The sequence below is a fragment of the Amblyomma maculatum genome, chromosome 1, assembly GCF_055883805.1.
Source record: "Amblyomma maculatum isolate TAMU_Amacu chromosome 1, ASM5588380v1, whole genome shotgun sequence".
NCBI classification, from domain to species: domain Eukaryota; kingdom Metazoa; phylum Arthropoda; class Arachnida; order Ixodida; family Ixodidae; genus Amblyomma; species Amblyomma maculatum.
The window spans coordinates 476294703-476309734 of record NC_139344.1 but is presented as its reverse complement, the minus strand read 5'-3'; the positions used below and the strand labels follow the sequence as shown (position 1 = coordinate 476309734).

Sequence of the window (15032 nt, the reverse complement as noted above, 5' to 3'; positions counted from 1 at the left end):
ACAATTAAAGCTTCTTTAAAATTGGAGCTTGCTGCCTGCTCTCACGACTTGCAACTAATTTTCTGGATGCCTATGCGCAATATTTTTTGCACTAGAATCATTTTAACATGTGGAGTTTGATATCGCTGGTGAATTTACCAACGCCGGCTCTTCGGTGGTGCTCTGCTAGCGCGGGCGTAATATTCGCTGAACGCGGAGCTTTAGTACAAACCTTCAAGGAAAAAAGTGCGGCCAAGCTTCAATACCGGCAAGTGCAGCAGCGACGACATTATTTTGCGTGTAACTAAACCTTATTTTTATGTAAACATTTCGGGAAGCGTTGGGATGACCGAAGGCTCGGCTGCTTTATACGCAGAGCAAGAAGGAGCGCAAAAGCTTGAGAAACACGCAAAATATTATGCATTACAAGCACTGTATGTTGTTTTTTTTCTCTCATGGGCCCATGGCTCGGTATACCATTCTCTTCCTTGTTTTCTTTTTTCGTTTTGCTGTTTATACTGGGCCGAGGTGCAGGCTACGCTCGCTAATGCGTAGGCCCCGTTTGGAGCCTGCGATTGAGCTCGCAGTGAACATTTTGGCAGTAATCATAGTGCTAGAGTGCCCTCAAGATCAGCTGTGAAGTTTGATATACATGGTAGCCCACATTATTCAATTCCAGTTTTAGTCCTACGAAATAGTGTGTCATGAGATATCAGAGGCGCGATGATCATGGTCTCTCTCGACACGCTAGAAACGACCTATCGAAACATAGAAACGATGTATAAAAGACACTGCCCTTTTTTTTTCTTACACTTGCGCAACGACGTCGCTGCAAAAAGCGCTTACTTGAACCATATTTGTCATATGCGCCAGGATGGTCGATTGCGAGTACGTTGTTGCCATGTTGGGTCCTGAGGGGTGCTAACCGGTCGACGCCGCGGGCCGCACTGGCTATACTGGGGACCAGTGTGGCCCCAGCGCACATACAGCGCTTCTGCCAGTACGTGGCGAATGCCAGCGACACACCCAGCGTTAAAAAGCTAATCCAAGCGTTTTTCTCCCATAGTATTAGTTTAACCAGTGTCTTCCCGTTACTGATCCAGTGAATATTGCAGACCTCCAGCGTTCCCAGCAAACCCTGTGCAAAACTAGCGCGAAAATCTTAGTGGTTTCGCACTGGAAGACGCTGGTTTTTGCAATAGGGTTATCGGGACTCTGGATAGATGCGCGTGTAGCGCAATTTAAAGAAAGCGAAAATGTAAGATTCAACTGTCTTACGGTTTCTTAGAAATCAGTTACGGAGGTCGTGTCACGGCTTAATGGTATTACGCAGATATCGTCTGAAGAAACACGAAAAAGCACTAAGAATGCGCATGCAGTGTACCTCTACCTAAAAATGGCCGCCGGCACGGCGGTACTTTCCCTGCACCTGTACTATACTCCGTTTCATACATCAGGTGCAACGCAGCGAAACCTACGCAAACCGTCCGCAAGGAAAAAAAAAAGGAGGCGTATCACCAGTATCACTACGCGCTCGTTTTGTGGCCGAGTGGTTCCTGCGGAAACGGGCTCTATTCCGAGCATAACTTGCTTCGCATGCCTAGACATCTTCGCAGTGCGGATCTTAGTGAAGCAATGCGCATCGAAGAACCATCTTCTCCAAAAGAGATGCGCAGCGCGAAGGGCGAAGCCAGCGCTAGTGGCGCAGCTGGCAAGGTTGCGGGGCTGTGAAAACGCGACACGAACGAGAACGACATAAAAACATACAAATTCACCGAATCCGATCCTTTCTCCATAAAAAAGGTGCTCTTTATGAAGTTGATGGCAAATTTAAGATGTATTAAGCTTGCAGACAAAATAAATATTATTTCCTCTCGTCAAGAGCAGGCACTATTTTTCATCGCGGACGCGGAGAGCGCAAACAAGAGCTGTAGCTTTGGCAGTGTTGCACATGATGTATGAAACGGAGTATAGTAGACGCAGCTTCTGGGCTGCTTGAGAAAATCGAAAGCCGGACTTGCGTCAGCAAGTAGTCCGCGAATGTCCGGGACTGCAAATGTTGGAGTTGGAGTTGGACTTAATTTCTTTCTTTCTACAAGAAAGGGCAAGCCAAGGCAAAAGGCGACAAACCTGACTGGGCCTTGGCTCCCAAAAAAGACAACAGCAGACAGCAGAAAACAGCACACACCTCTAGTGTATATAAAATACAAAAAAACATGTAACGTTCGTGTACGTTTTAATATTTTGTAGTCTATCGTACACGCGGAAAACGATGGCCACGTAGGAGGTAGTACGGGGGCTCAAAAACCTGCTTATGTTATTTCTTAACTCACTCTGCAATGGGAAGAAATTGACTCTGCCTTTAACTGAATGCGAAACATTTTGCAAATTTCACCCGAAATATTGACTGTTAGCACAATATAACAATTGCTGTTAATGAGCGCTACATGATGGATAAATATATTTCGTTGACATCGCCAAGCTAAGCTACACCAATTCTTTTAAATCCTTGGCTCAAGTTACGAGGAGCTCCCGGATTATCACCGGTAATTTTAATGTATTTTAGACTAGCTTATCATTAAGAGGCAATTGTGATGGGTCCTGTACCTTCTAGCAGCTTGTACAATCGTGCGCAAAAGCCGAGAGACCACGGCTTCGGCGGCCGGAGCGGCTGCGGGGACGCACCGCGTCGCTGATATCTCGCACGGCTTAAAGTCCTCTCGGGCTGGCGCTTATCATGCCACACTAAAAGTTTTTGTCAGTCATGATAAGCGCCATACCGAGAGCGAGGGAAACTCTTGCGTCTCGACGGGCACTCTTGCAGCGAGCGAGCCGCTCAAGATAGCAGCGACGCGGGGCGTCTCTGCAGCCGCTTCGGCCGTCGAAGCCGTGGTCTCCCCACTTCTGCGCACGATAGTACGGTCGGGCGTCAGGTGTGGGATGCTATCTCTCGCTTCAGAGAATCCGCCCCGGAACGAGGTTCGTTTCAAATTTGCTGTCGACGATATAGTCTCGATAAGAAATCGCACCAGGAAGATTCGCCGCTAAGGCTGCGCCACACGGATGCATATCCTTCGGTGCTCTGTATTGAAATCTATGGAATGGTGTCCCTTCAAGGCATCGTCTAGAGTGCCTTTATTCGGGCTAGTTGGTTGTGCACATTGTAGATGAAGTTAGAGCAGAAGCCTTGGACGAATACACGTGTAGTAAAAGTCATATATGTCTTCGTCAAGGTTTCCGCACTAACTTCATCTGAAATAAACAAGAATAAGAGAAAACAGTTGCGTATCTCTTCCATTCCCTGGCCCGGCCGCTTTGTCGGCCGTATTCGAGCTCAAAAGGCGCAGGGCACAGCCGACTACAGAAAGTGATGGCGCTAGTACTTTGAGTGTGTTTGAAAACTTCAGGACAGGTATTGATAAGCATCACAAACACTGCACTCTATAGATTTCGCCAGGCTGTTTCGACCGTTAGCACTGACCCGTGCGGCACCAGCCGCTGGCGTTCATGGCGACGGCCGTCTCCTGGGGCTTCTTGTAGTAACCACGCATCATGGAGGGCGTGCGGAAGAACACCTCGCCACGCTCATTTGCTCCCACGGGCTGGCCCGTCACGGGGGAGATGAACTGCTCGGAACAAGCAAAGATACCTCTTAGTTTGAAGCGTATCTTTTCATGAACACATGAACACGCAAACGAACACAGCATGCGCAAGTCCTGAAGGTTAAACAGAAGTCCGCAAACTTCTTGCGCTTGTCAATGACCCTGTGCGCAGCTTAAACACACACACACACACATATATATATATATATATATATATATATATATATATATATATATTATAAGTATGTCGTGAGGTCCCGAATTAGCCTAAATCTGAAGAAGGGACGCAACAGATTAGTAAGAAAGAAACCCATCAACGAATTAGCGGTGAGGCGGAGGGCAGAACAGTTCAGGATCTCGCTACAGAAGAGATATTCAGCTCTAACCGAGAATGGCGATATTACATTAGAAGCAATGAACAATAATTTCAGAGATATCATTACTCAGTGCGCTGTAGAAGTAGGCGGTAGGATAGTTAGGGACGATACCGGTAAGCTCTCTAAGGAGACGAAAGATTTGATTAAGAATCGCCAGAGTATGAAAGCTTCCAATCCAACAGACCAGATAGAACTCGCCGAGATATCAAAGCTAATCAATAAGCGCAAGGTGGCCTATATAAGGAAGTATAACATGGATAAAATTGAGCATGCTGTAAAGAACGGGGGAAGCCTTAATGCGGTAAAGAAATTGGGCGTAGACAAAAACCAGATGTATGCGATAAGGGACAAGGCGGGCAACGTCATCACGAATATGGACAAGATAGTCAAAGTAGCCGAGGAGTTCTATACAGATCTCTACAGTAGCCAAAGTAGTCAGGACAGTAATGAGATTGGCGGTAGGGAAAAACAGACGTTCCACCAGTGACGAAGGACGAGGTCAAGAAAGGGGAAATCAGCTGGAGGGGATCAGATAACTACAGATTTGTTGAATGACGGAGGGGGGGGGGGATATGCTGCTAGAAAAACTGGCCACCCTGTATACGCAGTGCCTGGTCTGTAATTTGTAAGGGACTTTAAGGACCTTACAAATTACAGACCAATCAGCTTACTGTCTGTTACGTATAAGATATTTACTAAGGTAATCGCTAAGAGAATCAGGACAACCATAGACTGCAATTAAGCAAAGGATAAAGCAGGTTTTCTGAAGCGGTACTAAACTATCGATCATATTCATACCATCAATCAGGTGATAGAAAAATGCTCAGAATATAACCAGCCCATATACATAGCATTCATTGACTCGGTTGAAATCTCGGCGGTGATGCAGGCATTTCAAAATCGGGGGGTAGACGAGCGGTACGTGAAAGTGCTTGAAGATATAAAGTGGCTGCACAGCAACCATAGTTCTGCATAACAAAAGAAAATTCCCATAAAGAAAGGTGTTATGCAAGGAGACACAATCTCCCCAGTACTATTCACAGCTTGCTTAGAGGAAGTATTCAGAGACTTGGAATGGGAGCAGTTAGGGATAAGGGTAGATGGAGAATACCTTAGTAATCTGCGATTTGCTGATGACATAGCTTTGCTAAGCAGCTCGGGGGATGAACTGCAAATAATGATTGATGACCTAGACATGAAACGTAGAAAGGTAGGCTTGAAAGTCAATATGCAGAAGACAAAGGTAATGTTCAACAGCCTCGGGAAGGAACAGCAGCTTACATTAGGTAACGAAGTGCTGGAAGTAGTAGGCGAATATGTCTACTTAGGACATGTGGTAACCGCAGACACGGACCATGAAAAGGAAATAAGAAGAATAAGATTGGGATGGAGCGCATTTGACAAGCACTCGCAGATTATGACTAGCAGTTTACCGGTATCGCTCAAGATGAAAGTATACAACTGTGGCATCTTACCTGTACTCACCTATGGGGCTAAAACATGGAGGTTAACCAAGAGGGTTCTACTTAAGTTGAGGACCACTCAGAGGGCTATGCAACAAAAATGGTAGGGGTAACATTAGGAGATAGGAAGCGTGCAGAGTGGGTCAGAGAAATAACTCAAGTTACCGACATTCTAGCGGAAAATAAGAAGAAATGGGCATGGGCAGGACATGTAGTGCGAAGAGAGGATAACCGATGGTCACTTAGGGTAACAAACTGGATTCCAAGGGAAGGAAAGCGTAGCAGGGGCAGCAGAAAGTTAGGTGGGTTAAGAAGTTCGCAGGGGTCAAGTGGATGCAGCTAGCACAGAACTGGGTTAACTAGAGAAATATGGGAGAGGCCTTCGCCCTGCGGTTGGTATAGTCAGGCTGATGATATATATATATATATATATATATATATATATATATTACGAAGTAGTTTCCGTTTTCTTCCGTAATTAAAAGTTGAAGAGAGTAGACACTTCTTAGAGACGCATTTATTTGTTGTCGACGTTTCGGCCGAGCTTTATCAAGACTGTGTTACATCGCTTGGGACCGCCTTTTGAAGCAGTCACCCCTACAAAACAAACAAAGCAATAAAGTTGACACGAGACAGTACAGTTCTTAACAAATCGAGAAAAGAAAATGGGGAGAGAGAAAATCTGGAAGGAGGGTAGGGTTGAGGACTTGGGGACGTTCGATACAACAATAGTAAACAGAGAACGGACAAACGCAGTTCGGGGTGGGTTCGCCGGTCAGTGTAAGGTCAAATAGGTTTTGTAGGGAATGTGGCGTCTGCGGGCGCGGTTATTCGAGAGGGAAGGATTTAGAAGGTAAGACTTCTTCGCACTCAGAGTTAGCCAAAACTTAAAAAAGACGCAATTGTGCGTGCGATTAGTGTCGGTTGCGTTGGTTGTCTTTTGTGCCTTCTCCCTCAGACTACCAGTATGAAAAGCGTTGTGGACGGAGATGATATTGACCTCACAGAATTCGAGAACGGTGAGTGGGAGACCGTTTTCAGCATGCACGACCGCGTAAGGAAGAAAGACGCCAAACCAGCGTCGAGCTCCGTGAAAGCCGGCGAGCACGGCGCCGGCGAAAAGAAATCTGTCATTCAGAAAAGCAGGCAAGATCCCAACATCCGCAAGAGGGCACCAATGCCGAAGCTCCCGGATAGCGACTATAAAATAATCTTCAGGCCAAGAGGCTGGAATTTAAATGACTATGTGCCACGTCGCCTACTGCAGGCCACGTGCGCGTCTGCAAACCTACCCTATGTAAACGTCCTGGACGAATATATTTCAAGGATCAACTCCGGGAACAACACGTACACGATCAGCACGCCCAATCGTCAGCGAACGAGCACTTATATGAACATCAACTCCATAGTTATAGACCAGAAGACCCTCGACATGGTGTCCTACATCGCGGTACCCGACAACGCTATTAAGGGCGTCGTATACAACGCCTACGACATCGGAACTCCGGAGGAAGTCCGCCAAGGCTTTTTAAGCGGAACCTGAACATCGCCGTACTCAACGCAATGAGAATCGGCAATTCAAGATCTATCCTTATCCCCTTTGGAGAGGAAAGGCTCACAAGACAAGTTTTCTGCTGGGGATCAGTGTTGATCGTCTACCCGTACCGAGAGCGGGTGGAGACATGTTACAACTGTAGGAAGACGGGGCACAGGACGGATGTGTGCTACAAGCCACGGCTAGAGCGTTGCCGCAGATGCGGCGAAAACCATACGGAGTCAACGGATGGAGAACTACCGACGTGCAAGCCCGAATGCATTGTATGCGGGGAGATGTACAACACCAACAGTAGGAACTGCAAGGCTGCTCAAGACACGTCCTCACAAACCCAGGAACGACCTAAGGCAACATGACTCTGCACACAAGCCACGATCGCGGGTCAACGACAACCACAAAGGCTACCGGGGGAGAAGTAGGTCGAACTCCTTGCCACCAGTGCCGGGGACAGGAGACAGAGTCGTCGGCTTAGGTCCTGACCAAGGCAAGGAAAGGAGTCCAAGCAAGAATGGAGACACAAGCAAAAAGGTGAGCTGGCCAGTTAAGACCTCCCCTTGGGAAACGGCTCGAGAGAAGGAACTGGTAGAACAAGTCGCTAATAAGGACAGAGAGCTTGAAACCATAAAGAAGGAATTGGCAGAAATGAGGAAACTTATTATTGATAACACGAAAATGCAGAGGGTACTCGACAAGTCACCTATTCAGAATTTACAACGCACTAGTCAATCGTCTCCATGTAATACTAACGAAATGGTACATAACGAAAAGTAAATGGAGACGGACACCCGAGTTCCCGCGAAAAGACCTCTACCCAGAGAGGAAAACGCAGAAGACAGCAAGCAAAAAAAGGTGGCAGAAAATTCGAATGAGGAAGCATAGACCCCAACTTACAGCAAGCTTAGGCAGGAGCTCAAGATGCCAGAATAGATGCAGTTTCGGCTAGAGGTGACAAACTAACCGAGCAGGTAGATAATCTTACGGCGGAATTCGTCATGGTCAGAGAAGAAACAATGACTTGCTTCCAGCAAATTATGGAACGACTAACGAACATAGAAGCAAGGCTTCCCCCGGTTGCCGGAAACGCCCTCCCTCAGCTGCCACCGCAGCAACAGTCCTGGGACACCATGGCCCCTCACCACCAAATTAAAATCTGGCAGTGGAACTGCAGAGGTTTCCACTCTAAGAAAGGGAACCTGCAGGCACACATTAAAAAATTGAAAACACACCCGATGTAATCACGCTACAAGAGGCAAGCGGCAGAGTAAAAGTAACCGGCTATGCCGCGTATACCCCGCTAGAATTACAAAGGAGCCATAAACCTAGGTCGTTCACGGCTACGTTAGTGCAGAGAAATTTGACAGCAATACAACTCGAGCTCGAAGACCCGAGTGAAGACTATGTAATAATTGAACTAATTCCAAACACAAAGGAAGACAACAGTCTCTATTCTCAATACGTACAACTCACCCAAAAATTGAGGGGCAGGGCTGGCAGATCTTTTACGGAAAGCCATAATACTAGCTGACAGGAAAGGGCTAAAATCACTGGGGACTTCAATGCCCCGCATCCGGCTTGGGGATATAGGATGACCTCCCCCAAAGGAAACGAACTATGGATGGAAATTCAAAAACTTAAGACTAACAATACTAAACAACCTACAAGACCCCACAAGGATAGGCAACATCATCAGTGTAGAAACGTCCCCAGACTTGACGCTGGGCAGAGACCTTGAGGGCGAGAAGTGGTAAAACACAGGACACACCTTAGGTAGTAATCACTATATCATAGAGATTGAAATACATACCAGACCGCTGAAGGGGATGCTGCACAAAAAGAAGCTGATAGATTGGGATACTCTTGGAAAAGTCAGGGACAGAACCGCTCCGAGGGAGATCGTGAATCTAAATCATTGGGTTGAACGACTCAAAAGTGATTTAAACACACACAAGAAAGAGATCCCAACCGCCGGAAATGATATTACAGATTCGAGGTTGACCTATATGTGGGAAACCCACGAGAACCTTACGAAAAGATGGAAAAAGCAGAGGCGCAACAGAAGGCTAAAGCAGAGAATATCTACACTTGAACGACACATAGAAGAATACGCGAACGAACGTCAGAGTCAACACTGTGGGCAGATTTGCGATCAATTGAATGGAAACTTGGGTGTAAGAACACGTGGCAACTTCTTCGCCACTTACTAGATCCAAGACAAACTAAGACCGCCGCTCAAGGACAGCTGAAAAGATTGCTTCATAAATACCAGGGCAAGGCTGAAGATCTCAGAGAGGAACTGAAGAGCAGATACCTTAATACGTGCAAAGGAGGTTCATCTGCACCATATCGAGGACCAGAGAACACAGAGCTAAATATAGACATATCAATAGCGGAGGTATGGAGATCAATGAGTAAGAACCACATCAGCAGCTGGAGCAGATGGGGTCAGCAATAAAATGCTTAGAAACCTAGATTTCGTGTAAGTCACGGCACTGACAGACTTTCCTAATGGGGTGTGGAAACGAGGTAGAATGCCTTCAGAATGGAAACATGCTAAAGTGGTCTTCATTCCGAAGCCTGGGAAGAAACTTGATGTAGGCAACCTCAGGCCGATATCGCTAACATCGTGCCTAGGGAAGCTCATGGAGCATGTAATACTAAACCGACTTAAGGAGTATGCAGAGGTAATTTCCGAAACAATGCTAGGTTTCAGGAGCAAGCTGTCCACGCAGGGTGTAATGATTCAACTCAAAAGAGAAATAATTGATGCGCCCAATAAAGGGGGCACAGAAACTGTACTTGGCCTTGATCTAAAGAAAGCCTTTGATAATGTCAAACACGAAGCCATATTAAATAATGTGGATGAAATTGCCCCTGGCAAGAGGATGTACGATTACGTTAGCGATTTTCTAACCGAAAGAACAGCAGAAATAAGCCTTGGCGACATCAGGTCTGAAACAATTAAGCTAGGAGACAATTACTCATAACCTATTGTAAAAAAATGATTTAGAAATTTCAAACAACGCGTGTAGTTAAAACAGACGCTTGCGAAGCGGCCAAGGCGCTTGCATCTTTTACATACAACGTTCACAAAAATTCGCATTACACTGTTCGAGCGTCGCCAGATAACACGATTATGTTACGATACGGGTCAGCCGCACATAAAAAAATTCTGTTTTACATGGAAGGTGTTTGTAAATGACTTTTCGAAAATTATGCTTTGGAGGTAATGCACATGCGCAAGAACATAAGGATGGATGCAAGGTAAATCTTCATGGCTCATTTTTTATGTTATATGTGCAAAATATGTTCACACACCATAACAAACAATCTGCTGACAAGTTCCTAGCCCAAGATATACCAAAATGAATTCTACGAGCAAAAGAAAACAACTTACCGATATGACGAGGCGGCGCGTTAAAAAGCACATTGAGGTGGGTGGCACCGGCAGCACATAACCGGCGCAATACCAACGTCTATATAGAAACGGCAAAATATATGTACTATGGGAGCGAAGGCACGCCCATACGTACAAAGCATGGCGGCTAACTGGGCTGCAGCAACCAATGAAAATTGGGGGGCCATGACTTCAAATGACGTTACGCAAACGCTCACTTGCCACGAATTAAAAACATCATCACCATCAGCCTGAGTATACCCACTGCAGGGCGAAGGCTTCTCCCATATTTCTCCACTTAGCCCGGTTCTGTGCTAGCTGCATCCACGTGACCCCTGCGAACTTTTTAACCTCATCCGCCCACCTAACTTTCTGCCGCCCTCTGCTACGCTTTCCTTCCCTTGGAATCCAGTTTGTTACCCTAAGCGACCATGGGTTATCCTCTCTTCGCACTACATGTCCTGCCCATGCCCATTTCTTCTTATTAATTTCCACTAGAATGTCGGTAACCTGAGTTATTTCTCTGACCCACTCTGCACGCTTCCTATCTCTTAATGTTACCCCTACCATTTTTCGTTCCATAGCCCTCTGGGTGGTCCTCAACTTAAGTAGAACTTTCTTGGTTAGTCTCCACGTTTCAGCCACATAGGTGAGTACAGGTAAGATGCAACTGTTATATACTTTCCTTTTTAGCGATACCGGTAAGCTGCTAGTCACAATCTGTGAGTGTTTGCCAAATGCGCTCCATCCCAACCTTATTCTTCTTGTTATTTCTTTTTCATGGTCCGGATCTGCGGTTACTACCTGTCCTAAGTAGGCATATTCGCATAGTACTTCCAGTACTTCGCTACCTAATGTAAACTGCTGTTCCTTTCCGAGGCTGTTGAACATTACCTTAGTCTTCTGCATATTGATTTTCAAGCCTACCTTTCTACTTTTCCTCTCTAGGTCATCAATCATTATTTGCAGTTCATCCCCCGAGTTGCTTAGCAAGGCAATGTCATCAGCAAATCGCAGATTACTGAGGTATTCTCCATCTACCCTTATCCCTAACTGCTCCCATACCAAGTCTCTGAATACTTCCTCTAAACAAGCTGTGAATAGTACTGGGGAGATTGTGTCTCCTTGTCTAACACCTTTCTTTATGGGAATTTTGTTACTTTCTTTATGCAGAACTATGGTTGCTGTGCAGCCACTATATATATCTTCCAGCACTTTCACGTATGGCTCGTCTACCCCCCGATTTCGCGATGCCTGCGTCACCGCCGAGGTTTCAACTGAGTCAAATGCTTTTTCGTAATCAATGAATGCTATGTATAAGGACTGGTTATATTCCGAGCATTTTTCTATCACTTGATTGATGGTATGGATATGATCGATAGTAGAGTACCGTTTCCGAAAACCTGCCTGATCATTTGCTTGATTGCAGTCTAAGGTAGTCCTGATTCTATTAGCGATTACCTTAGTAAATACTTTATACGTAACAGACAGTCAGCAGATTGGTCTGTAATTTTTAAGGTCCTTAGAGTCCCCTTTCTTATGGATGAGGATAATGTTTGCATTCTTCCATGGTTCCGGTACCCGCGATGACACCAGGCACTGCGTATACAGGGTGGCCAGCTTTTCTAACACGATATCCTCCCCGTCCTTCAGAAAATCTGTAGTTATCTGATATTCTCCAGCAAATTTCCCCCTTTTCATAGTTTTTAATGCTTTCTTGACCTCGTCCTTCGTCACTGGTGAAACGTCTGAATGGTTTTCCCTACCGCCAATCTCATGACGGTCCTGACTGCTTTGGCTACTGCAGAGATCTGTATAGAACTCCTCAGCTACTTTGGCTATCTTGTCCATACTCGTGATGACGTTGCCCTCCTTGTCCCTTATCGCATACATCTGGTTTTTGCTTATGCCCAATTTCTTCTTTACCGCTTTAAGACTTCCCCCGTTTTTTACAGGATGTTCAAGTTTCTCCCATGTTAGACTTCCTTATATCGGCCACCTTGCGCTTATTGATTAGCTTTGATATCTCGGCCTAATCAATCTGGTCTGTTGGCATGGAAGCTTTCATACTCTGGCGTTTCTTAATCAAATCTTTCGTCTCCTTAGACAGCTTACCGGTATCCCCTCTAGCTATCCTACCGCCTACTTCTACCGCACATTCAGTAATGATATCTCTGAAATTATTGTTCATTGCTTCTAGGGTACTGTTGCCACCCTCGTTTAGAGCTAAATATCTATTCTGTAGCGAGATCTTGAACTCTTCTGCCCTCTCCCTAACCGCTAATTCGTTGATAGGTTTCTTTCTTACTAAGTTGTTGCGTTCCTTCTTCAGATTTAGGCTAATTCGGGACCACACCATCCTGTGGTCACTGCATCGCACTTTTCCGATTACCTCTACATCTTGTATAATGGCTGGGGTGAACACATTATGAAGTAAATTTCATTTTTAGTCTCCCCGTTAGGACTTTTCCATGTCCATTTCTGGTTCTTCCGTTTGCTGAAGAAGGTATCCATGATTCTTAAGCTAGTGCGCTCTGCAAACTCAACTAGTAACTCCACCCTGCTATTCCTAGAACCAATGCCATAGTCACCTACTGCCTGGCCTCCTGCCTGCTTTTTCCCTACCTTGGCATTGAAGTCGCCCATTAGCACAGTGTACTGCGTCTTTACTCTTCGCATTGCCGATTCAACATCTTCGTAGAAGCTTTCAACTGCCTGGTCATCATAACTACATGTAGGTGCATAGGCCTGTACAACCTTCAGTTTATATCGCTTATCAAGCCTAATCACGACGCCTGCCACCCTCTCGTTAATACTATAGAATTCATCGATATTACCCCCTATATACTTATTGACAAGGAAACCTACTCCTAGTTCTCGCCTCTCCGGTAAACCTCGATAACACATTACATGCCCATCCTTCAGTACAGTATATGCCTCATTCGGCGTCGTAACCTCACTAAGCCCTATGATATCCCATTTCATACCCTCTAGTTCCTCTAACAGCACTGCTAAACTAGCTTCACTAGCTAGGGTTCTAGCGTTAACCGTTGCCAGGGTCAGTTTCCAATGGCGGCCTGTCCAGCGGAGCCAGGAATTCTTAGCACCTCCTGGTGCGTCACAGGTCTGACCACCGCCGTGGGCAGTTGTTCCGCAGCCGCTGGTGACTGAGAGCCGGGGTTTTAAAAACAAGTTTGAAAAAAAAGAACCGCCGCGTGGCATTGACGAGCCTGCATCTTTTGAAGGTTGTTGCCTTTCAGCGCGCGCCAAACTTTTCCATCTAAAAGAACTCGAGTTTCTGTTGTTTACGCCGTTGTTTATAAGCAGTTGCTCCAGCACAATGAAAGTGGTTGGCAAAGGTGGCGGCATAGAAAGGCAGCAACACTTCCAAACATCGACCAAGCATGCAAATTCATATTGCAAATACTGCTGCAAGTTAAGCAAGTACTTTTACTTCGTCCCTAAACACTGGTGCAACCGGGAAAAATAAGTTGTGCCCAGTTCGCCACGGAGTGTAACAAGGGGACAAATATGGTTTTCATAGTCAAGTTTATTGCATCAATCAAGCAAATACAGCAATAAAACATAACAATAAAAATGAATGTCGCAGACAGCAGAAACAGTAGCGCTGTTTAAGCGGGCTAATCATCAATGATCACAGCCGAGGCATGAAAAAAACCTTTCCCTCTGCAGCTTGGTTGGCCTTGGCACACCCGGGCCGGATTGACCCCACATGTGGCGCACCTACTTCAATCACATAATGCCAAGATTTGAAGCCCCAATGGGGTTGGGAAATCGCGGTCTCCACCTCGGACCCAGCAGTGCAAAGATGCTGGCTGACTGGGCTGAAGCAGTCGCTGCCAGGCATGGCCTCCTGACTGACGCCAACCGGGATCAGGATACCACCTCAATCCTTGTAATGTGCCCAGGTTCTCACAATAAATGTTTTACCACCCCCACCAGGCTTGAAGTGCCTTTCACAAAACATCTCCAGATAAGAAACATGCATTTACTGGAAGCTATGACAGCTGTAATTGAAGTAAAAATGTCATGAGAGTAGGTGCATCAAAGCATCAAGACACACATGGAGCACAGAGCACTGGGATACTCTTCACATTTAAAATCTTCGGCAGAAAGTGTATAGCAGTTTTCAAGGCAATTTCAAGGTTGCACCAGACCAGACAGCTTTAGCATCAACAAACGTGCTTGACACAGGAGCATGAGAGCATACATTGAGTCTGTGTGCAACCTCCAGTTCTCCTCAACGGTGAAAGTCAGCAGGGAAGCGGTGTAATAAGACACCGACGGTTGAGTCCACGCTGTCGCAACGTGCCACAGAGCATCGTTTCCTCAATTTGTGCGGGCTCATCTTGCGATAAAACGCTAAGCGCAATTCAGTTCAGTTCAGGCGTTCAGTCGTGTCCGACTCTTCGTGACCCTATGGACCATGTCACGCCACGCTTTCCGGTCTCTCACTATCTTCCTAACATCACATAACTTCATCTGCAGTGCCTCGAGGATGCCATCTAACCAACGCGTTCGCTGCCTACCCCTTCTCCGGCAACCCTCAACCTTTCCCAACATCAAATCTTTCTCCAGCGACTCCTCTCTTCTCACCAGATGATCAAAGTAGCTGAGCTTTAACTTTAAAATTTGACCCTC

At 46.0% G+C, this 15032-nt stretch overlaps 1 protein-coding gene across 1 annotated transcript in view; it reads right to left on the bottom strand.

Annotated features, from left to right (window-relative positions):
• LOC146210030 (uncharacterized) overlaps positions 1-15032 on the bottom strand; it is a 317294-nt gene that overhangs the window by 138846 nt on the left and 163416 nt on the right. The window contains exon 8 of the mRNA XM_084581616.1: positions 3461-3605. Coding sequence (XP_084437742.1) covers positions 3461-3605 — 145 coding nt within the window. The remainder of the gene's footprint in view (positions 1-3460; positions 3606-15032) is intronic.